At 44.8% G+C, this 26,005-nt stretch overlaps 1 protein-coding gene across 1 annotated transcript in view; it reads left to right on the top strand.

Moving 5' to 3' along the window:
- The window catches only part of LOC124613854 (venom protease-like), a 174,343-nt gene that overhangs the window by 122,783 nt on the left and 25,555 nt on the right, over positions 1 to 26,005 (top strand). The window contains exon 5 of the mRNA XM_047142579.1: positions 3,275 to 3,531. Coding sequence (XP_046998535.1) covers positions 3,275 to 3,531 — 257 coding nt within the window. The remainder of the gene's footprint in view (positions 1 to 3,274; positions 3,532 to 26,005) is intronic.

The following is a 26,005-nucleotide window of genomic DNA, read 5'->3' as shown; positions in this document are numbered from 1 at the left end:
GATGTAGGTTGCAGTAGGTACTGGGAGATGAAGAAGCTTGCACAGGATAGAGTAGGATGGAGCGCTGCATCAAACCAGTCTCAGGACTGAAGACCACAACAACAAACAACAATGCTCGTACTTGGGAGACTCCTGAAGTTGCCTTTGCATTTGACTATTTTGTTTCTTAGAGCGATTTGTTGAGTCCTAAGTGCCAGGAAATTATGAGCGGAGCCACAAATCTCGTCCGTTACGTAACCTCGTATGTTTTTTCACTAAACGACTGTGCGGAATTGTGTCAACTGCCTTCGTGATGTCACGGTGTATGGCACCAACCTGAACACACCTCTCTTGATTTTATGGACGAACAGAGCGAGCTAACATTCGCAAAATCTTTGTTTGCAGAGTCTACATCTATTTTCATACAGCATATTTTCGTTCTTCAAAAACGTCATATAAAAGTGGATGTTCCACATCTCCGCCTAAAGCACTGGATCGATTTCAACCCAACTTGTTACACATGTGACTTACTGTTTGGAAGGAGTCAGTGTGGGGGGGTAAACCGTACCCCTCTCAAAGGGGTGGGGGTTGGGATGAAAGCCAGCCGGGGTGGCCGAGCGGTTCTAGGCGCTACAGTCTGGAAACGCGCGACTGCTACCGTCGCTGGTTCGAATCCTGGCTCGGGCATGGATGTGTGTGATGTCCTTAGGTTAGTTAGGTTTCAGTAGTGCTAAGTTCTATGGGACTGATGACCTCAGATGTTATGTCCCATAGTGCTCAGAGCCATTTGAACCATTTTTGGAATGAAAAAGCAGCGTAGCTCACGACGCGCAAATAGCCCGACTATCCTCATCGATTATTTGAGAATGAGTATTCAGTGACTCGAAACCAATTTTACACATAATTTCAAACCTTTAAGAGACTTTTCTCGCGGACACCGCGCACAGAATGATAAAAGGAATAAAGTTTATCGCTTAATATATTTTCGCTGTTAAGGCAGTAAATCTGGTGTATGAGGAATGACCTTTTAATTTATTACGTATTTATTACCAACTCTAAACGCAAAATATTTTTCCGACCGTATTCCCATATACCACTAAATGTACTTGAAGAGTATATCATTGTACGACACATATCACCGGAGGTATGACGTCATAAACAATGAGATACGGCAAAAATTGCCGCATCGCGCATGACGTTTTAATTTAAAACTTATTTACCACTCAGTACAGTAGCAAAATTTATCGCAGGAAGTATCTAAATGTATCGAAATATAGCACTGGATGTACCTGCAAAATTACATGAATGTATGGCATATAGTTCAGGAGATATGACGTCATATGCATTGAGATGCCTGAAAACAAAATTGCAGGGTGAACTGCGGTAGAGCTGTGAAATATGTGTACAAAGATGCGTGAAATTTGTTGAACATATGTGAGATGTGCATACGTGGGCAAAGCCGTTGGTTAAAAGCTTCTCCTAAACCCATCAAATGTTCAAATGTGCGTGAAATCTTATGGGGCTTAACTGCTAAGGTCATCAGTCCCTAAGCTTACACACTACTTAACCTAAATTATCCTAAGGACAAACACACAAACCCATGCCCGAGGGAGGACTCGAACTTCCGCTGGGGCCAGCCGCTCACTCCATGACTGCAGCGCCTCAGACCGCTCGACTAATCCCGCGCGGCTCTAAACCCATGCATCTGTGTAAACCAAACTTGGTACACATATTTACACATGGTGACAATTATTGAACTAAATGAAATGAAATCGTCATAACTTCTGAACGGTTTGCGTTAGGATGATCAAACTTCACGGTCAGTCGCGGGCACGATGGGAATTAGTAAGCACACTCATAGTTTGGTTTAGAGATGAAGTCCACTTTCATTTGGATGGGTTCGTCAATAGGCAAAATTGTTACACTTGTGGGACTGAGAATCCGCATTTCCCAATCGAGAAGTCTCTTCACCCTCAATGAGTAGCTGTGTGTTGTTCAACGTCCAGTCGCGAAATAATCGGTGCGATATTCCTTGACGTCACGGCGACTACCGAGCACTTTGGGGACCGCATTCTGGCTCTGGAGGCCACTTGCATGGGCCTCGATTGGCCGCCGTATTCTCTGGATGTGAACACATGCGACTCCTTTTTGCGGGGCTATATTAAAGCCAAGGTGTACAGCAGTAACCCGAAAACCACTGCTGAGCTGAAAACAGCCATTCAGGAGGTCATCGCCAGCATCGATGTTCCGGCACTTCGGCCGGTCATGTAGAATTTCCCTATTCGTCTGCGCCACAGCATCGCCAGTGATGGTAGGAATACCGAACATGTCATAACCTAAATCCAAATATCTGTAGTGACGTTTATATGTTGAACAAAGTGTGTGCATGTCGTAGTTTGTAATTTACGTTTTTTCATATTGTTCAATAATATTGTACTTGCTATTTGGAAAAGAATATACTGTGAGGGTAAGAAGGTGAAACGTACTGGGGTGGGGGTGATAATGTGGAGAGCAAAGGGTGGAACAAGAGATGGAAAAAGAGAGGCAAGGAGGAGATGGGCACAGGTGTGGGGGAGCACGACATTGATAGAAAGATGGAGAGGGGAAAATGGCACAGAAAGAGAAGTGGAGGAGATGAACAGAGATAGGGGAGAGAAGGAAATGAACAAAGAAATGGAAGAAAAGCTGGAATGAGAGAGCAGGGAAGAAGAGATGGGCAGAGAGAAAAAGCAGGAGGAGATGGGCAGTGAGAGGGTGAGAAGGAGAGGGACAGGGAGAGAGGGAGGAGGAAATGAGCAGAGAGAGGGATGCTGGAGGTGGACTTGTGAAGGAGAAGATAGAGGGGGGAAAGAGGAGTTAGAGTGAGGCGAATGGAGGAAATAGACAGGGGAGGATGAGATGGAGAGAGAAAGGGAAGAGGAGGGGGGAAAGAGATGGACAGTGGGAAGGGGAGAAGGGCAGAGAGAGGGGGAGGAAGGAATGGATGGAGAAAGGGAAGGAGGAGGATGTAGAAGAGAGAGGGGAGAGGAGCTGATGGACAGACGGATAGTGAAAAGCAAGAGGATGAGATGTGTAGCGAGAGGTGCAGAAGGAAATGGACAGTGACTAGTAGAAGACTGGAATAAATACATAAGCCAGGCATCACTAGATAGCTAGTATAGTGTCAGAACAGTACTAAATGTACAGAGGTGAGCATGAGGTCTTTGGTGGAGGCTGCAGCTTGGCATTTGCCTCGTGTCCCGGCCGTCAGCTGGTGTAGAGTACGGGCGATGACAGACGGCGTGTTGCGGCGCAGGAAGTCTCCGTCGGTGGTGCAGCTGGGCAGCACGTGGCTGGGCGAGGCGCCGCCGGCGGAGGGCCGGGTCGGCGTGGAGCGCGCGCTGGTGCACCCGGGCTTCCGGCGGCCAGCCTTCTACCACGACGTGGCGCTGCTGCGGCTGGAGCGGAGGGTGGCCTACGGCGAGAGCGTGCTGCCCGCCTGCCTGCACGGCGAGCCGCGGCCGCCCCCGGGCCCGCTCACCGTCGCCGGCTGGGGCGCCACCGACCGAGCGGGTGAGTCGGGGGGCGGGCGTCACTCACTTCACTGGCCAAAATACCAACAAACTGCTCTCTCTAAAAGAGCACGCTCTTTCCTAGAGAGCGCTGTGGATCTACACCTGCACGGATAATCTGCAAATCACATTTAAGTGCCTCGCATAGGGTTCATCGAAGCACCTTCACAATTCTCTATTATTCCAATCTCGTATAGCGCGCAGAAAGAATCAACACCTAAATATCTCCGTACGAGCACCGATTTCCCTTATTTTATCGTGATGATCGTTCCTCCCTATGTAGGTCGGTGTCAACAAAATATTTTCGCATTCGGAGGAGAGAGTTGGCGATTGGAATTTCGTGAGAAGTTTCCGTCGCAACGAAAAACGTCTTTCTTTTAATGATTTCCAGCCCAAATCCTGTATCAATTCTGTGGTACTCTCTCCAATATGTCGCGATAATACAAAACGTGCTGCCCTTCTTTGAACTTTTTCGATGTACTCTGTCAGTCCTATCTGGTAAGGATCCCACGCCGCGCAGCGGTATTCTAAAAGAGGACGGACAAGCGTAGTGTAGGCAGTCTCCTTAGTAAGTCTGTTACATTTTCTAAAGGTCCTGCCAATAAAACGCATTCTTTGGTTAGCCTTCCCCACAACATTTTCTATGTGTTCTTTCCAATTTAATTTGTTCCTAATTGTAATACCTACGCATTTAGTTGAATTTACGGCTTTTAGATTAGACTGATTTATCGTGTAACCGAAGTTTAACGAGTTCCTTTTAGCACTCATGTGGATGACCTCACACTTTTCGTTATTTAGGGTCAAAAAAATGGTTCCAATGGCTCTGAGCACTATGGGACTTAACATCTATGGTCATCAGTCCCCTAGAACTTAGAACTACTTAAACCTAACTAACCTAAGGACATCACACAACACCCAGTCATCACGAGGCAGAGAAAATCCCTGATCCCGCCGGGAATCGAACCCGGGAACCTGGGCGCGGGAAGCGAGAACGCTACGGCACGACCACGAGCTGCGGACTTTTAGGGTCAACTGCCATTTTTCGCACCACTTTTTTCTAAATCGTTTACCAGTTTGATTTGATCTTCTGATGACTTTATTAGTCGATAAACGACAGCGTCATCTGCAAACAACCTAAGACGGCTGCTCATATTGTCTCCCAAATCGTTTATATAGATAAGGAACAGAAAAGGGCCTATAACACTACCTTTGGGAACGCCTGAAATCACTTCTGTTTCACTCGATGACTTTCCGTCAATGACCACGAACTGTGACCTCTCTGACAGGAAATCACAAATCCAGTCACATAACTGAGACGATATTCCATAAGCACGCAATTTCACTACGAGCCGCTTCTGTGGTACAGTGTCAAAAGCCTTCCGGAAATCCAGGAATACGGAATCGATCTGAAATCCCTTGTTAATAACACTCAACACTTCGTCTGAATAAAGAGCTAGTTGTGTTTCACAGGAACAATGTTTTGTAAACCCATGTTGACTGTGTGTCAGTAGACCGTTCCCGTCGAGGTAATTCATAATGTTCGAACACAATATATCTTATAAAATCCTGCTGCATATCGACATTAACGATATGGGCCTCTAATTCTGTGGATTACTCCTACTACCTTCCTTGAATATTGGTGTGACCTGTGCAACTTTCCAGTCTTTGGGTACGGATCTTTCGTCGAGCGAACGGTTGTATATAATGGTTAAGTATGGAGCTAATGCATCAGCATACTCTGAAAGGAACCTAATTGGTGTACGGTTTGGACCAGAAGACTTGCTTTTATTAAGTGATTTGAGTTGCTTCACTACCCCGAGGATATTTACTTCTACGTTACTCATGTTGGCAGCTGTTCTCGATTCGAATTCTGGAATATTTACTTCGTCCTCTTTTGTGAAGGCATTTCGGAAGGCTGTGTTTAGTAACTCCGCTTTGAAGCACTGTCTTCGATAGTATCTCCATTGCTATCGTGCAGAGAAGGGATTGATTGTTTCTTGCCGCTAACATACTTCACATACGACCAGAATCTCTTTGGATTTTCTGCCAGGTTTCGAGACAAAGTTTCGTTGTGCAAACTGTTATAAGCATCTCGCATTGAACTCCGCGCTAAATTTCGAGCTTCTGTAAAGGATCGCCAATCTTGACGATTTTGCGTCTGTTTGAATTTGGCATGTTTGTTTAGATGTTTCTGCAACAGTGTTCTAACCCGTTCTGTGTACCAAGGAGGATTAGATCCGTCGTTTGTTAATTTATTTGGTATAAATCTCTTGATTTCTGCCGATACTATTTCTTTGAATTTAAGCCACATCTGGTCTACACTTATATTATTAATTTGGAATGAGTGGAGATTGTCTCTCTGGAAGGCGTCAAGCGAATTTTCAGCTGCTTTTTTGAATACGTATACTTTTCGCTTATTTTTCGAGAATTTGGGGATTACGGTATTCAATCTCGCTACGACAACCCTGTGTTCACTAATCCCTATATCGGTTTTGATGCTCTTTATTAACTCAGATTTTTTGTTGCTAACAGGTCAAATGTGTTTTCACAACCGTTTACCATTCCCGTGGGCTCATGAACTAACTGCTCGAAATAATTTTCAGAGAGCGCGTTTAGTACAATTTCGGATGATATTTTATGCGTGCCTCCGGAATTAAACATGTATTTTCGCCAACATATCGAGGGTAAATTAAAGTCACAACCAACTATTATCGTATGAGTCGGGTACGTGTTTGAAATCAAGCTCAAGTTTTCTTTGAACTTTTCTGAAACTGTATCATCTGAACTAGGAGGCCGATAAAAGGATCCAATTATTATTTTATCCAGGTTGCCAACAATGACCTCTGCCCATACGAACTGACAGGAAGTATCTACTTCAATTTCGCGGCAAGTTAAACTACTTGTGACAGCAAAAAACACGCTACCGCCAACCATGTTTAGCCTATCTTTTCGGAACACCGTTAGGTTCTTCGCAAAAATTTCGGCTGAGCTTATATCCGGCTTTAGCCAGCCTTCAGTGCCTATAACGATCTGAGCATCGGTGCTTTCTATTAGCGCTTGGAGCTCTGGTACTTTCCCAACACAGCCACGACAATTTACAGCTGTTATACCAGTGGTTCCTCTAGCTACGTTCTTCCTGTGTTCAGCCTGCACCCTTTGTAACTGAAGCCCTTCTTATGTTTTCCCGAGACCCTCTAGCCTAAAAAACGGCCTATCCTACGCCACACAGCCGCTGCTACCCGTGAAGCCGCCTCCTGCGTATAGTGGATACCTGACCAATTCAGCGGAACCCGAAACCCAACCACCCTTTGGCGCTAGTCAAGGAATCTGCAGCCTACACGGTCGCAGAACCGTCTGAGCCTCTGATTCAGACCCTCCACTCGGCTCTGTACCAGAGGCCCGCAGTCGGTCCTGTCGACTATGCTACAAATGGTCAGCTCTGGTGTCATCTTGCAAGCAAGACTGACAGCCTTTACCACCTCTGTTAGCCGCTCGAAACCAGAAAGAATCTCTTCTGATCCAAAGTGACACACTTCATTGGTACCGACGTGAGCAACCAACTGCAGTTGGCTGCACCCTGTGCTCTTCATGGCATCCAGGAGGACCATTTCCACATTTGGAATGACTCCACCCAGTATGCACACGGAGTGCACATTGGTTTTCTTACCCACCTTGTTAGCTAAGTCCCTAAGAGACCTAATGACGTGCCTAACATTGGAGCACCCAACTACCAATAATCCCACCCTCTGCAATTGCCTGGATCTTGCAGGCTGAGTGGTTTCCTCTGAAACAGGACAGGCGACAGCATCTGGCTCAGCGACAGTACCAGCCACAGACAGCACTTGGAACCTGTTTGCTGTTTGTCAGACAAACCGGGGAGGCCTTACGTGCGGCCGTCTGGGAAGTCTTTCGTCTCCTGCATCGCCCCATGGTGACCTCCCACTCGACCACAGGTGAGGGGTCAGCCTCAGTGCGAGCCGTAACTGGGTTGGCCACCGGTGAGGACCGATCGGAGGACTCTGACGCGCTGGACGTCCGTTGGATCCCCACGGCCGGCCCACAACAGTGGTGCCCATCCACTGCAGCCTCAAGCTGTGTAATCGAAGTCATCACAGCCTGCAGCTGAGAGCGCAGTGTCACCAGCTCGGCTCGCATCCGCACACAACAGTCACAGTCCCTGTCCATGCTAAAGACCGTGGAAAACTAAACTGTTCAGATAAACGGACTATCGGCACGTGCTGCGCAACTCTACTGTTAGACCCTGACGTATAAGGCACGAACTGTGTCTAGTAATACGCAGATATTCAAAAACCTAACTACCGATGCACTCAAGTGAAACTAAGTACTATTCCCCTGATTAAGAACTTTTAATATATCACAAACGAAAACGCGAGAACTGTGGCTAGTAGATGTTAAATTTACACGCAGAAACACAAGAAACTAAACTGTTAAAGGACACAGATGATACAATAAAATTAGCTCCTGGTTAGGAACTCATAAATGACACAAAAGCGTTTACTTATCTGTTGCTGCGTCTGTCGCGGTCGGCTACCGCTGCCTGACTGATGGAATCATCTCGCTCGGCTTGGAAGTTTCTGTTGATGCATTTCACGTGTTTTTTTAACTCCACATTACGCGAAACACAGTTTCTCTTTACTCAACCAGACAAGTTTAGACAACTATGTATAATCTTCTGTGGGTCAAATTTATTCCTGTAGAACATAATACGCAGTTTATCGTCGTTTATATATTTTAGACGTAAATACAATAACATGTGCACTTTGTTTGCTTTCTTTCGATAGCTTACCTGCAAATTACCTTCCTAGTGAAAATGGACTTTTAAAGACCGTTTTTGGCACCGTTTTTGTCTTTTTTTCCGCCAGCTGGTGTGGCCGAGAGGTTCTAGGCGCTACAGTCTGGAACCGCGCGACCGCTACGGTCGCAGTTTCGAATCCTGCCTCGGGCATGGATGTGTGTGATGTCCTTAGGTTAGTTAGGTTTAAGTAGTTCTAAGTTCTAGGGAAATGATGACCTCAGATGTTAAGTCCCATAGTGCTCAGAGCCATTTGAACCATTTGTCTTTTTTCCAGCATGTCATCCGCATAGCAGTCATGAAGAAATCTGTGCGTTTTCGAAGTACATTTCCATGCTTTGTGGTTATGTATGTTATTGTACGAGGGTTACTCAGAAAGTAATACACCGCATTTTTTTCTGAGCCGAAAACAATGCTACGAACAAGAAACTTTACGTATGTATTATTTGAAGTCTTCTGAGTGAGCGCGCGAAGTTTTCGGCTCTTCCGACAGATAGCGTAGCTGCGGGACAGTTTCAAAATGGTGTCTGTAGGTGATGTACGTTACAAACAACGTGCATTCTTTGAATTTCTCACTGCAGAGAAAGAAACTGTGGGGAATACTCACAAAGTCCGTGGAGCATCTGCTGTCGACAGAAGTACAGTTAGTACAATTTTGGTAAACATTTTTGGAAAACAGTGATCAATTAATTGTTATTTTTTGACTAAAGTTCAGTCTTGATCACACCATTTATGTTTTAATGATATAGGTAACCGGTTTCGGTTCTTTTTACAAAACCATCATCAGACCCATGGGTCCCTTAGGATGGTAGGCGGAGCTCTCCTCAGCTGCTACGAAGTCAATTGATGTGAGGAGAGTTCCGCCTACCATCCTAAGGGACCCATGGGTCTGATGATAGTTTTGTAAAAAGAACCGAAACCGGTTACCTATATCATTGAAACATAAATGGTGTGATCAAGACTGAACTTTAGTACAGTTATGTTTGGGCACGGAGGGTGAGGTCATCAGAAGGCCCTTCGGTGGAGCTCCGCGATTTGCAGCGGTCGGGTAGACCATCCACGGCTATCACATCCGACCACCCTGACCTAGCCCCCTCGGTCTTCCACCTTTTTGGGCATTTGAAGGACCCCATTCGTGGAAGACATTTTGAGGACGACGTGCAGGTGATTCACACAGAGAACCACTGACTGCGCCGCCAGGACAAGGACTGCTATCGCTGGAGGAAGCCCATACAACGGGATGGAGTATCTACAGTCACTTCAAGACTCTGAAGTGTTCAGAATATCCAGAATGAAATTTTCACTCTGCAGCGGAGTGTGCGCTGATATGAAACTTCCCGGCAGATTAAAACTGTGTGCCCGACCGAGATTCGGACTCGGGACCATTGCCTTTCGCGGGTAAGTGCTCTACCATCTGAGCTACCGAAGCACGACTCACGTCCGGAAGTTTCATATCAGCGCACACTCCGCTGTAGAGTGAAAATTTCATTCTGGAAACATCCCCCATGCTGTGGCTAAGCCATGTCTCCGCAATATCCTTTCTTTCAGGAGCGCTAGTTCTGGAAGTTTCACAGGAGAGCTTCTGTAAAGTTTGGAAGGTAGGAGACGAGATACTGGCAGAAGTAAAGCTGTGAGTACCGGACGTGAGTCGTGCTTCGGTAGCTCAGATGGTAGAGCACTTGCCCGCGAAAGGCAAAGGTCCCGAGTTCGAGTCTCGGTCGGGCACACAGTTTTAATCTGCCAGGAAGTTTCATGTTCAGAATATCTCGTTTTGAAATTTTGGTATGTTTGGCCTGTGAAGACAGACTGGGTTGAACTACAGGTTCGTTGATAGGTTCCAGCTTTGGAGAATTTGTCTGTGGAGGTTCTCTTAATGTAGTTATTTCTGTACTGTGTTGTCTGTGTGGAATGATATTCGTGGTCCTTGTTTCTTCATGATGTTCCCTATACTGTGGGCGTTTTTGTTGCAGTATGTTAGTATGGCGTAGGACTGTTATCAGACCATCACGCGGTCCTCCGCCACTGGTGAACTACACGGCGGAGATGTCTGTAGTTTGGCATATCGCAGTACGGTGGGTCGATGTCGAGGTATGGCAGAGTGGCAGAAAAAAGTCTTCGTGCTTGGACGCGCCCTTCACCACACCCCAAGTGCAACTGTCCGATTTGTTGGTGTGTCAGTGTGGACTGTCGACCGTGTCTACACGGAACGGTGTGCCACCCTCTGCCATGCAACGCGGCGTAACAACAGTCGTCGTAAAGGGATCCTAGCCGTTAAGGACGGGAAGCGAGGGCCCCGTGTTGTCGTTGACAATTGGTTTCAAACTCGACAAGAATTGCTGCTGTCCGTTAGTGCAGGTCCATGTCAATCGATTTCTGAGCAAACACTGCGAAGGGTGTATGCAGCGAACATTTGCAGTCGGATACATCGCTACGCATTTCACTGGTTATCTTAGTTAGTGATTAAATAACTGAAGGTTTTCAAATCACAGTACCAGTATTTACAGCTGGATCACAACCAGAGAAAACTCACCCTGAATATTTTCCTTATGAAAAAGAATAATAATGTCTATAGAATGCAGTGTCCAGTCCTGAAGGGATAAAATTTGAAAAGAGTTTTTGCTTGAAATCTATAACGAAATTTTCCTTGAAGAAATGTAACTTTACACTTAGGACCAAAGTGAATTCGACAAGATGTTTGGCAGCAATCACTTTTCCAATCAAATTAACTAAACTTTTAAAACAGAAATGAAGTTACTCGTATCGACTTATTAAATATAGTCTAAACTTGACAAACTATATAAGTCACATTATCCAATGAATGTAGCAATGCGAGCTTACATAATTTTTACTTAGTTTTCATATTAAAGGAGACGGTAAATTTTATTCTGTGACAGACACTTTTTAATTAATGAAATGTTAATGTAAAGTTCTAGACAAATGGACCTAAAGTCCTTTTGAAAGACGGCAACACAATTTACTGTAATTATTACTGTACTGTTTAAAAAATACATCACCACACTCTCTCTAATATATCTGTCTCTCCTGCAACAATGTCAAATATAAATTTGAAAGTCAAAAGCTTGCCCTTGAGTCACAGTGCAATTGGGAGTATTATGCATGTCAGGTGGCGTCTACGTCTTCATGTACCTCTGTCGTGACGCATTTGAACACAAAATTTTGCCTGGAAATAACTTGCATCGAAGGCTAAATCTATATGAGACGACGCACTACTAAGAAAATCGCTAAACCGCCGACTTCTTCGACACACAGCACCACATTTCTGCACAAATATCGGCTTCACGAGGAGCGCGCTTCTACGTGAACTGTTTTCAAACATTGCGTGGCAGCTACTGTGTCCTCCGCTGTCCGCCAGGTGCGCACCTCAACCAAAGGAAAGCTGTCCCAGGTACAGAAAGGCGGTTTAAAAGGAGGAGCAGTTAAAAGGAGCAGAGGTTCCTTTAGTTTGTCGGTTGAAGACCACAACCTTTTCTTTTCCATAACTTAGTTTTTCCTCAGGACGAGAACAGACATTTACAATTTCGACTAATGAAAATAGTTATATGCAGAAATAAAGTTAATGTAATAAGATGTTAAGTACCGTACACAGTAGTTTCACGGAACTGGTGTATCGATATTAGTTCGAAACTTCCTGGCAAATTAAAGCCCTGTGCCGGACCGAGACTCGAACTCGGGACCTTTGCTTTTCGCGGGCAAGTGCTCTACCAATCGAGCTACCCAAGCTGTTGGTAGAGCACTTGCCCGCGAAAGGCACAGGTCCCGTGTTCGAGTCTCGGTCCGGCACAGGGTTTTAATCTGCCAGGAAGTTTCATATCAGCGCACACTCCGCTGCAGAGTGAAAATCTCACTGTCGATATTAGTTTGTTTTTCTTACAAACAAAACATACAAAAAACTAAATCTAATGTTGTTCCTTTGCAAGCTGTATCAGTTGATTTCAGTGAGCAACTATATGTTCCGATTAACTGTCACTTTGAAGTCTCTTTGTTATTGGTTTTTGATACGTCTGGTAAAATGTTGGAGTTTCGATATGAGGTTGTTGCATCCACGTTAGCGAAACACACAACCTCAAAACTGATAATTGCAAACGGTCACCAATTAATCGCAACATGTGCTCGGAACAAAACAAGTGGTCACTCACGCTGCTTGTCACTCATCACTTTTCCCCAAAATGTCAACTGGACTACTTATAAACTGCCCAAAAATATGTTTTGTTTCATCCCCTTGTCTGTGAGCATGTGTGTGTCAGCTTAGATTCAATAGAAGCAGAAAATCAGTGGCACACCTTATAAAAGCCCTCCCGGCTAGCCGCACGGTCTAAATCCGCGCGGTGGATTAGTGTGGAGGTCCGGTGTGCCGGCCAGCTGTGGATGGTTTTTAAGGCCGTTTCCCATCTGCCTCAGCTAATGCTGGCTGGTTCCCATTATTCCGCCTCAGTTACACTATGTCGGCGATTTCTGCGCAAACACTGTCTCCACGTATACGCGTACACCATAATTACTATACCACGCAAATATTTTGGGTGCACTTGTCTGGTATAAGACGTTCCCGCGGGGGTGGGGGGGGGTGGGGGTGGGGGGTGGGGGCCGTCCACGGTGGAAGGGGGCGAATCGCGCAATAACCCTGGGTTCGGTGTGGGGCGGCAGTGGGGTTGTGAACCGCTGAGGGCTACCGCGGGTCAAAGACTCTGCGTTGTTTCTAGGTCCCCGGTTCAATACACAATACCCACACGCGCCTTATAAAACTAAGAACGTAGCTTCACCATTTAAGAAAAACAAAACAATAGCAAAAATAAAGACAGTCTCCTTCGAAGTGCACTTCTTTGACATTAAACCTGCAGCTGAGTGAGATTTGGTACTACGTTGATCCACCACGTGCGCTGCCCAAGAGATTCCAACCTGTTGCTGCTGCATCACCGCCAGTGACAGGGACCCTCGTGTGGTCAACGAGTGCGTGACTGATGAATGACTTCAGTCGCTACGACAATACTAGGTCACAACTCAGCACTTCGTATTTGCATCCAGAGGCCGAGGTCGACGTCCATTGAAAGACCTAACGCAGTTCCAAAGAGGGCAGATTGTGGGGGCACGATTACCAGGAGCATCAGAGTAACAAAGATGCCAACTTATTGAATGTTTCAAGAGCAACTGTTTCAACAGCCATGACAGCCCACACAAGACATGGAAAGATACCGTCGTCTAAATGTTATAGCGGTCGCAAGCCAAAACTAAATGCACAGATCGTCGTACGCTAACAAGAATTGTGTCAAAACAACACAAAACCATGGCAGCTAAAGTGACTGCCGACCTCAACAGCCGTCTTCGAGACCCCGTATCTATCGACACTGTCCGCCGAGAACTACATAAAGCAAATATTCACGGACGAGCTGCTGCATCGAAACCCTTAATGCCCACAACCAACGCAAAGAAGCGTAAAACACGGCTGTACAGTGGAAACACGTCATATGGTCCGACGAGTCAACATTTTCGTTATTTCCAACATCGGGCCGGGTTTACGCCTGGAGAACGCCAAAAGAAGCTTAAAATCCCGATTGCTTGATTCCAGCGCTTAACCATGGAGGTGAGAGTGTGATGGTGTCGACAGCTCCCATCATTACTCTGAAATGCCGTGTTACAGCCAACGATTATGTGAACGCTTTAGGTCATCAGGGGCAAATGTTGTTGTACCATATTTCAGGACGATAATGCATCCATTCACACAGCCAGGACAGTAAAATCGTGGAATGAGGAGTATGCAGCTGAAGTGCAGCGTCTTCCCTGGCCAGCACAGTCCCCAGGCTTGAATATTATCGAATCCTTGTGGGAGGTATTGCAGTGCAGACTCCAGAGCAGATTTGTGCCTCCCTCGTCATTACAGGAATTAGAAGAGGTTCCCGTCGAAGAGTGGTATAACATTCCACTCGAGACTACATCATCATTACATACCAGTATTCCAAGAAGAATCGCAGCTACAAACATCAAAAAAAGATTTCGCATTACCCCGGTTCACAGAACTCTTGAAGATAGACGTTGACTGTGGATATTGTATAACAGACACAGTCCGTTTGACTGTTCAGAGATGTCACTAAACCCACCCAAAGATGTAAATAACCATGCATGACGGAGGGGGTCTGACAGCCGATCAGTTCCAGTCATTCCACCAGGAAAGAGGTACAAGGCTCGTGTGGTCTGCAGTTCAAACATCACTGGACGGTCAGTACCGCGGTTCGATCCCGTCCGTATTGTTACTTTGTGACAGGAAGGGCTCTCAACAAGGGAAGTATCCAGACGTCTCGGAATGAATCAAAGCGATGTTGTTCAGATATGGAGGAGATACAGAGAGACAGGAACTGTCGATGACATGCCTCGCTCAGGCCGCCCAAGGGCTACTACTGCAGTGGATGACCGCTACCAACGGATTATGGCTCGAACGAACCCTCACACCAACGCCACCATGTTAAATAAGGCTTTTCGAGCAGCCACAGAGATCCTGTTACGACTCAAACTGTGCGCAATAGATTGCATGTTGCGCAACTTCACTCCTGATGTCCATGGTGAGATCTGTCTTTGCAACCACGACACCATGCAGCGCGGTACAGATGGGCCCAACAACATGCCGAATGGACCGCTGAGGATTCACATCACGTCCTCTTCACCGATGAGTGTCGCATATGCCTTCAACCAGACAATCGTCGGAGACCGTGTCTGGAGGCAACATGGTCGAGCTGAACGCCTTAGACACACTGTCCAGTGAGTGCAGCAAGGTGGGGTTCCCTGCTGTTTTGAGGTGCCATTACGTGGGCGCGACGTACGCTGCTGGTGGTTATGGAAGGCGCCGTAACGGCTGTACGATACATGAACGAGGCATTCGTCTCCATGGACGACAATTCGCGCCCCCACCGTGCACATCTTGTGAATGACTCCCTTTAGGATAACGACATCGCTCGATTAGAGTGGCCAGCATGTTCTCCAGACGTGAACCCTATCGAACATGCCTGGGATAGATTGAAAAGGGCTGTTTCTGGACGACGTGAAACACCAATCACTCTGAGGGATCTACGCCATCACTGTTGAGGAGTGGGACAATCTGGACCTACAATGCCTTGATATGGCATAGTGGATAGTATGCCACGACGAATACAGGCATGCAACAATGCAAGAGGATGTGCTACTGGGTATTAGAGATACCGGTGCGTACAGCAATCTGGGCCACCACCTCTGACGGTCTCGCTGTATGGTGGCTTTGTGTATGTGTAGTTTTTGTGAGCAATAAGAAGGGCGGAAATGGTGTTCATGTTGATTTATGTTCCAATTTTCTGTACAAGTTCCGAAACTCTCGGAACCGATGTGATGCAAAACTTTTTTGATGTGTGTGTATTACGGGCAAGTGGCGATCCAGCCCCTTATTAATAAACTATTTTCAAGTAACTATAGGTGTTCACATTATTTAGCTCATCCCTTGTACATGTATATAAATACACAGCAGGCCACCATGTGATGCATGCCAGAGGGTACCGTCCCACTTGCAAAAAGGGCGAGACGATGCCTGTATGTCTTCGTACGATCCCTAATTTGTTTCACCTTGTCTTGGTTGCCCTTAGCGAAATATACATTAGTGGCAGTAGAATGGTTTTGAAATTAGTCGCGAACGCCGGTTTCTAAAATTTTTCAATAATGTCTCGTTGAAAGAGAACATCGTCTTCCTTCCAGAGATTCCCATTTATTTTGATTGGTCGTTTCCGTAATACTAGTGTATTGATCGAACCTACCGGCAACAAATATAACACGCCTCTGCATTGCTTCGACGTCTTACTTTAACGCAGCCTCTCGCTAATTCCAGACACTTGGCGAGTAGCCGAGAATGTGTCGCAGTACAGTTCTATACGCAGTCTCCTTTGCAGATGAACGACACTTTCCCATTTGTCTCACCAAATTGAAGTCGAACATTCACCTACACCACTACCGACCTTACGTATGCGTCCCGTTCCAGAGTGCTCTGCAGCTTTACGGCATGATATCTACCAGACGTCAGAGTATCAAGCAGCACAACACTAAGGTGTTTGCTACTCATCAACATCAACTTACCTTTTTCTACATTTCGAGCAAGCTGGCATTCATCAACATCATACGATGGCAGCTCGTGGTCTAGTGGCTAGCGTTGCTGCCGCTTGATCACGCGGTCCCGGGTTCGATTCCCGACCGTGTTGGGGATTTTTCTCTGCCCGGGGACTGGGCGTTTGTATTGTCCTCATTATTTCATCATCATAATCATAATTTGTGACAGTGGCTAGATTGGACAGAGCAAAAAAAAAAATTGGACTGTGTAAAAATTGGGACCCCGTGCTGTCGCTGATGACCGCGCAGTTGGGCGCCCCGCAAACCAAACATCATCATCAACATCATCACCATACACAAATTCCGTGTAAGTCCTCCTGTATTTTCCTGTGGTCACTTTCCTTACACTGTAGCGTTATCAGCACCAGCTGCTCACCCTAATTTGCGAGATATTTTATATATGCAGGGTGAAGAAAAATTCGCACACTCGAACTTCGCAGCAAGATTCCTGACATACTGGTAGTACAAAAATGTCTCTCAGAATTCCGTCCTGCGCATATTTCGGGCATTAAATGGACGCTAAAGGACGCTGGCAACACTGTAATCACATGTAAGGTAACTACCTCTGCCAGCATATACACACCGAAGTTGTGGAGTTGGTGCAGGGGAAAAATGGTTCAAAAGGCTCTGAGTAATATGCGACTTAACTTCTGAGGTCATCAGTCGCCTAGAACTTAGAACTACTTAAACCTAACTAACCTAAGGACATCACACACATCCACGCCCGAGGCAGGATTCGAACCTGCGACCGTAGCGGTCGCGCGTTTCCAGACTGAAGCGCCTAGAACCGCACGGCCACTCCGGCCGGCTACAGGGGAAAGTATTTTGGGTTGGCAGACAGGAGGTCGAGTGTTCGATCCTGCTTTGAGACATATTTGTTTTTATTTGTTGAAAGTAGTCTGCGTGGTAGGGCTCAAATGGTACAAATGGTTCTGAGCACTGTGGGACTTAGCATCTGAGGTCATCAGTCCCCTAGAACTTAGAACTACTGAAACCTAACAGACCAATGGACATCACACACATCCATGCCCGAGGCAGGATTCGAACCTGCGACCGTAGCGGTCGCGGGGTTCCAGACTGAAACGCCTAGAACCGCTCGGCCAGCGTGGTAGGGTATCTGGCGTCTTAATCGTCATACAGCGATTACAATGGTTCTTTTACAAAATATTTGCCGGTACGTAATGCTAACACAAAAATGGAAGTACAATCGTTTTCATTGCTCAGCTTTTAAGGAAATCTTTTGGACGACGTGGACGTGAGTTGTTTCGCACCACTACATCTACTAGATTCCAAATCTGCTTTCTGTGTACCCTCCCCCAATGGTTCCAACGAAATTATTTGCAAAGCACGTTGCTAGCCCTACTGTTGACGTAAGGCCCTAACTAAATGTAATGGTTCTGAACGTGGCAAGAATAACAGTTGGCATTAATCGATGGAATAATTGGGGGAGGGTACACAGAAAACAGATGTGGAATCTAGTAGATGCAGTTGTGCGAAACAAGTTTTCTTTAAAAGCTGACCCATGAAAACGATTGTACTCCAATTTGTGTGTTCTAGTACGTAAGTGAAACTGTTTTGTAGAAGACCCACTGTAATTGCTGTATGACGATTAAAACGCCAGATATTGTACCACGCAAACTACTTTTGGCAAATAAAAAAAAAGAAGTCTCCACCCAGAGTCGGGGACATACAAGGTGAGAATGTGGGTCTCGCGGGAGGCGTGCGCAAGATAGTCGCTGCAGTCGCACTAGCCTCTGTGCCCTCGGTGGCTCAGAGGGATAGAATCTGCCATCTAACAAGGAGATCCCGGGTTCGAGTCCCGGTCGGGGCACACATTTTCACCTGTCCCTGTCGATATATATCAACGCCCACCAGCAGCTGAAATTAATATAATTCTAATTTCGTTCTAGACGACCGCAGGTCATCAATGGTGTCTGTTCTTTCAGACATGTCAGAAAGAACAGACGCCATATCCATATAAGTACATGGAAACTATTCCGTCTCGAGGAAATTCATTGTATTCAAACTTATGATATTCTCATGAGTTCTGTAGCAAAGCGACATTAAGCATGTTGGTCCGTAATTTTGCAGGTCCGTTCATTTGCCCTTCATGTATTGGAAGTCACCTGTACATTTTCTCCAGTCGCTTGGTACTTTGCGTTTTGCGAGAGATTCGTGATGAATGAAAGCTAAAGAAGGGACCAGTGCCGAGGGGAGTATTCTCTGTAAAATGGAATTAGGGTCACATCCAGCTCTGCCAACTTTTTTGTTTCCAACTTCTGCGAAATATCCGTGTGCGACCTAAGTTGATCTGCATCAGATGGGTCTGCTGAACGGCAGGTGGCGACAAATTCTCCGCCGCCTCTCAACTCCCGAGGCAGCAGCCAGCGGGTGGCTGATGGCGCCAACGTCTTCAACTGTTCCCAGACTGTGGCCATCTGCTCCGGCGTCTGCACATAGCATGCACGTTCCCTGTCCATCCTAATACGAGAGTCGTTCAATAAGTAAAGCCCCACGTTTTTTAAAAAGCCATTAATATACGAAGACAAACGTCCTTACTGGTGCTTCACATTTGAGTTTTGTTCTGTGCGCCGGTGAAGTTTCGAACCGTTCTGGTAGATGGCAGAGCCGTAGTACAGGGTCAAAATGGATCTACATACGACTCACGTTACAAGCAGCGTGCTATTATTGAATTATTGTGTGCAGAAAAAGAACCGTGGTGAACATCCATAAACGTTTGTGTGCAGTGTATGGCGATGCTGCAGTTGATAGGAGTACAGTTGGGCGATGGATAAAGAAAGTTACAGCCTCAGGAAATGCAGAAACAGAGCTCCATGATAAGCCACGCTCGGGACGTCCTGTCACAGCCACTGCTCCAGACATGCTGAATCATGCGGACACCATTATTCGTGCAGACTGGCGCATCACAACTCGACAATTGGCTCTGCAGTTGTCGGTCAGCATTGGAAGTGCAATGATCCAGACTCTCGGATATTCAAAGAGGTGCTCACAAGGGGTTCTACGAATTCACACAGCCGACCACAAGATTCAAAAAAGGCCATTTCATCTGAACGGTTGGAGCGTTTTGAGACGTACGGAGAGGCCTTTCTGTCACGGACCGCTCCGCGGAACGAAAGCTGGGTGCACCACTTTGTGCCGGAAACAAAAAGGCAGCCCATGCAGTGGCATCATCCTCATTCACCACAAAAGAAAAAATTTGAGACAACCCCCTCTTCCGGAAAAGTCGTGGTGACGGTCTTCTGGGATTCTGATGGCGTCTTTCTCGTGGATGTGATGCCAACAGGGTCAACCATCCATTCAGAGGCATACGTCAAGATTCTGAATATACTAAAGAACCGTTTCCGACGTGATCGATCGGACAAGAATCCAGCAGAAATCTTGTTCCAACACGATGAAATGAAATGATCATACGGCAATGTTGGCCGGGAGCTCCCATGCGGGTCGTTCGGCCGCCGAAATTGCAAGTCCTTTTTAGCTGACGCCACTTCGGCGACTTGCGAGTGAATGATGATGAAATGATGATGAAAGACACACAACACCCAGTTATCTCGAGGCAGAGAAAATCCCTGATCCCGCCGGAAATCGAACCCGAGATCCCGTGCGCGGAAAGCGAGAACGCTACCGCAAGACCACGAGCGCTCCAACACGATCATGCATGCCCACACACAAGTTTGAGAACTGGGAACACATCACGACGAATAGGGTTGGACATCATTGCCTCATCCACCCTACAGTCCAGACCTGGCAACCTCGCACTTCCATCTCTTTGGGCCGCTGAAGAATTGTCTGCGGGGAACACACATTGAAGATGACGAGACTGTCAGTCATGCAGTGAAAACATGGCAAAGCCTACAGGACAAGAACTGTTACCAGCAGGGAATGGACGCTCTTCCACAACGTTGGCGTACCGCTATAGAGCCTGATGGAGACTACCTAGAAAAATGGGACATGGACAAGACATGTTGATGTATACTGTCACCAAATTCTAACTCTTCAGAATAAATGTGTTCTGAGAAAAAAATGTGGGGCGTTACTTATTGAATGACACTCGTATTAAGATTCAAAGGCAGACAACAGGTATAAAAAGAGCTAAGTAAAAGTCAGCCCATTCGCCTCGTAGACATGGATTTGCACTGAAAAATTTGATAAAAACACAAACACAAGCTACTAGAATACTCTTGAGCCTGTCGCTGCACTAGTTCACTGCACACTGGCAGACAAGGTTCAAATGGCTCTGAGCACTATGGGACTTAACATCTCTGGTCATCAGTCCCCTAGAACGTAGAACTACTTAAACCTAACTAACCTAAGGACAGTACACACATCGATGCCCGAGGCAGGATTCGAACCTGCGACCGTAGCAGTCGCGCGGTTGCGGACTGCGCGCCTAGAACCACTAGACCACCGAGGCCGGCGGCAGACAAAGAAACACCGATGTAGGTGGTTAGCTAGGCGGCTGTCGCGGGTTCAGAATACTGTTGTGTACTTTAGACGAGTTTTTTATGGTCACCCGGGGACACTAGACTATAAATCTGATTTAAACTAGTTGGCACGTGATATTTAAGTTCCGAAGTTGTGCAGTCAGGCACTACTATTTGTAGGCAATCACCACAGGACACAACTATCCGTGACGATAGGAAGTCGCCTTAAACCCTCTACCTCCGCCATAGAACTCTATAGTCTTTCCATGCACATCAAAAATCTCTTCTTAATTTTAATTATAGTGACAGTTAACTTTTTTTAAAATGGATGAAATTTTTCTTTTCACCAACACCTTTAAACGTATCACATCAAATCTCGAAAGCTATTGAACTCGGGGCAGTAACTTACTACCAGAAATCTCGTTCGATGATGAATCTTTCGAGAGTTACCAACTACACTGCATTTCCTATACACAGGGTATTTAGAAAGAGTCTCAAAACCTTGTAAGGGTGTTGCACGGCTGGCTATGCTGGAAAATAACTGTTAAGAAAGGAATTCGATACGTCGCGCCGTTTACGAGTTAATTAACATTGAAGTTAGCCAATCAGGCCGATGTGCACGCATATTCAAGCTCCGCGCTAGAGACGGTGTGGCCAAACGTGTTCTTCGTTTGGTTTCCTCAAACCGGACGAGAGAGCGACACAAAAACTGGGCACCGGGCGGAAGTAGGGATCGAACCCGAGCCACATGCTAAGCAATCTCGTGCGCTGTCATCTACGCTATGAGAACAACTGGCGTTAATTGCATCTGTCGGACCGCTGAATTTGCACGCCCAACAGCCTGATTGGCTACCTTCAGTGCTAATCACCTCGGATACGGTGAACGTATCAATCTTTTTCTCAATAATTATTCCTCACCACAACCTACACTGCAACACCCCTACAAGCTTTTCATACTGTTTCTGAACACTCTGTACATGCTTCTGAGTGCGACGTTTTAATGCAATTGTGTCAACATATAACTTGGATTCAATCTGACGTTCAAAGATTCTATCTCCTACAAAGATCTCGTAAAGTTTCAGAGATTCACGTATGATATCAGTTTCTGGCCTATCCCTGCATATCTCGGAAACTGTTAGACACACCGAAATAACATCTCGGTGTCTACACAAAATGTATTATATGAAGTCCTACTTTATAAAGAGGTGATGTGAGCTGGATCAACGGTATTCCGTAGTCTCACAACAGGAAAGGAAAATTCTCCGAAATAAATTGACAAACACAAGATTTAATGGGAGTAAGTGCATCATTAAAGTACACTATACACTGTCCACTAGTTAATGGGAAAACACCGCTATTGAGGGTCACAGTCAATGGACCTATCAGTGTTGCTGCTCGTAGTCACATATATAATCAAGTCTCTGATGCACTGTTGTAACGTTCCTTCATTATTCCATGGTTCTTATAATATAATCGTCTCACAAGTTTCACTGTTATTTTCCAGTCTTTGAATGCTACTTTTCCAACTGACTTCTTAACAAAGCGTTCGCTTTGTCAATGTAAATTTATCGTCTGACCTATGTCTATGCTGTTGATGGCCGTTAGTTTATCGACCAGTTTCTGCTGTTACTTTGACTGTAAAAAAATTCACACATGCATGATTAAGAAGCAGAAAATTAGTACTTGAATAAAAATAATTTTTTTAATTTAGTACATTTTTGAATCAGACTAGAAAGTATAAATTTGTTTCGTTTATCCCCATTCAGATTTCTAACGCCATGTAGATAGTTGTGAAAACTGTAATTGTGGATTTTTAATTGCTATGAGAGCACTTGTAAGAATTATAACGAGAATGAGGGTGGATGCAGTACATAACTGATTCATCAATAGTTTACGCTGTGACTATTATTTACTGCATGTACCTCAGGTTTCTTGTTATAAATCGTTAAGTATTTTTCATAGATATTAAAGTCCGCCCAGATTGTTGAGTGGTCAGCGTGACGGATTCCCGTCCTACGGGCCCAGGTTCGATCCCCGGGTGAGTCTGAGATGTTCTCCGCTCAGGGACTGGGTGTTGTGTTGTCTTCATCATCATTTCATCCCCATCCGGAGCACAGGTCGCTCAATGTGGCGTAGAATGTAATAAGAGCTGCACCAAGGCGGCCGGACTGCCACGCAAGGGGCCTCCCGGCCAATGACGCAAAACGCTCTTTCCATTTCCCCAGATATTAAAAATTCACAACCATAAATTTTCAGAAGTATCTGTTTTGGGCTAGGAACTGGTACAGGTCTAGGAGAAATTATTTAAGTGATTATTGCCAACCACAAGGTAAATTAGACGCTTTGGTTTGTATTGTAACTCAACTTACAAAAATTCTGCCCTTTTCAAGTTATTATCATTTAACTTATTTATTAAACAAACCTTATTAAAATGTATTACTAAATGTTCGAAGGTTAATATAATTTTCAGTGCGAGATGGTCCTCAGCTGCGATGAATTTTTTGGATGATTTCTTGAAGCCTTCAGCTGCCACTTCCTTTATTTCCTGTACGATTGTACAATTTCGCCCTTAGGCCATTTTCAAGTATTTTTTGGATGATTTTTTGGTATCGTCTGTCTGATCGATGTTTATGTGATCTGTGCTGCGTAAAGGTGTGTCCCCACCCAGTGTTTGCAACAGTGTTCGCACTTTCTTTTTACGCCATTTCAGAAAAGAACTTTCAGATGAACAAATCACTGACTTCATGAATCTAATCACAGTCGCAGTCAAATAAAAATACTTTGAATTTAATGGTCAACTGTATCAGCACCCGATGGTCTCGCTATGGGAAATCCGTTGGCTGGTATCCTTGCTGAAGAAAAGTTCTTCAACCGTTTGTCAGCTACAGCGCTGGGCATTCTCTCCTATTTCAGATACGTCGATGGTATTTTAGTCATCTACAAAGGACCTGTTGATGGTATTGACCGTATTTTCAGTCAATTTATTGAACTTCACGAGAAAATATCCTTCACCGGTGAATTCGGAAATGAGTCCCGCTAGCTGAGCTTTCTTGATTTGACGCTAACAGCAGAACAAAATAAAATATCTTTTAATGTTTTTCGTAAAGAATTATGTACGGATCAGCTCGTGCCTGCTTCTTCCATGCACCCTCAATCTCATAAAACGGTTTCTTCCACTCTGCTATTCACAGAGCTACTTCTATTCCACTCTCGAAAGAAAAATTCGAGGAAGAAATTAATTTGATCAAAACTATAGCACTTAACAAAGAATACGAAACTGCCATAGTTGACGACATCCTTAAAAAGAAAACTGTTAAAAGATTTACCTCTATCATTGAGTCCCACCAAAAGAAGAAATTATTTTCTATTTCCTTCTTGGGGCCCATCTCCTATCAGATTCGACGCCTTCTTCATAATAAATACAATTGTAATGTCGCCTTTTCAGTCAATAATAGCTCGAAAAAAAGTTTGTCACAATTTAAAATCCACCTGTTCCCCTTTGGAAAACTCTCGTGTCTATAAGATTTTTTGTGGCACTTGCTCTTTTTACGACATAGAACAAAAAGGACGTGCCTCACCAGTCAGATACAAAGAACATCTTTTAACAAAAAATGGCGTCTTTTGCAGACCATCTTCCGATTACAGGTCACGCACCCAAAGCTGTTCACGATATCAACATTTTGCACATTGAGAAGAAAGACCGTAGATTAGATGTTCTAGAAGAATTAGAAATTTTTAAACATCTTTCTCGTAATGATGGTCTCATTCTTAATGAGCATCTACAAATAGGTAACAAAAGCTTCTTCAACGATATAAAGCCGTTACATGACATTTGATTTGTGTTCCCTCGTGCAGTTACCGAAATATTTTTTCTATTTAAGTCGGCTCATAATGTTTTTGTTTTTTAAAAGTTTTTATTTTCTGCATTTCATGTTATACTAATCTTTTCTGCGTTTTCAGCCTTTAAACTATATATATATAAGCTCTTATGTAGACAATTTGTTACCGTGTGTGCAGCTGTCAGGTAAAATTATTGCCTTTTACTTTATGTAGAAAATAATGTTCATCGTAGCGTTTGTCTGTCTACATTTTGAAAGTTAAGTATCTTGCATTTGCGACTACTAGATGGCACTCTTTGTGTTGCGGTCACCTGCCTGCAATTGTTAACGCGGGATTAGATTAGATTCAGTTTTCGTTCCATGGACCCAAAAAATGAGATGAATCTCGTGGGTGTGGAACATATCAGAAAGTATAACATAAAACATTTGAATATAATACTTATTACCCTGATCATTTGTCAGGAGATTGTCAAAATAGGTGAATACAATACAGTAAACTGGAACAGCTAATATTTACAGCATTAACACGTTGTCAGAATGAAACATTGTTATTCACTATTAATAAATTTATCATACACAAGATACCTAATCTTTACTGTTGTGGCCAAGTGATGTCAAAACTGAAATCTAACAGACATTTTTACTTAAGCTGGCCTAACAGTCTCTGTTGAGATATTCATCCACAGAGTAGGAGTTGCCTATCAAAAAGTCTTTCGAACTCTGTTTAAACCGTTCTTTGTCTGAAACGAAGTTTTTAACGGTTGCTGGCAACTTATTGAAAATGTGTGTTCCTGAATATTGGACCCCTTTTTGGACCAAGGTAAGTGATTTTAAGTCTTTATGTAGATTGATCTAATTCCTAGTGTTGATACTATTTATTGGGCTATTGATTGGAAATAGAGATATTACTTGCCACAAATTTCATTAGGGAGTAAATGTAGTGAAAAGCAGTGGTTAGAATACCAAGTTCCTTGAACAGGTTTCTATGGATGTTCTTGAATTTACACCACGAATGACTCTTATTACACGCTTTTGCATGTTAAAAACTTTTGCTCAGTTAGATGAATCACCCCAGAATATGATCGCATATGACGTAATAGAATGAAAGTAAGCAAAGTATGCAAGTTTTCTTATATTTATATCTCCTACATCTGACACCATTCTCACTGCAAATACAGACTTGTTTAGGTGCTTAAGCAATTTTTTGGTATTCCCTTTCCAACAGAATTTATTATCGAGTTGTAATCCCAG

The sequence above is a fragment of the Schistocerca americana genome, chromosome 4 (genome assembly GCF_021461395.2).
Source record: "Schistocerca americana isolate TAMUIC-IGC-003095 chromosome 4, iqSchAmer2.1, whole genome shotgun sequence".
Lineage (NCBI taxonomy): Eukaryota > Metazoa > Arthropoda > Insecta > Orthoptera > Acrididae > Schistocerca > Schistocerca americana.
This window is presented reverse-complemented; position numbering and strand designations above follow the sequence as displayed.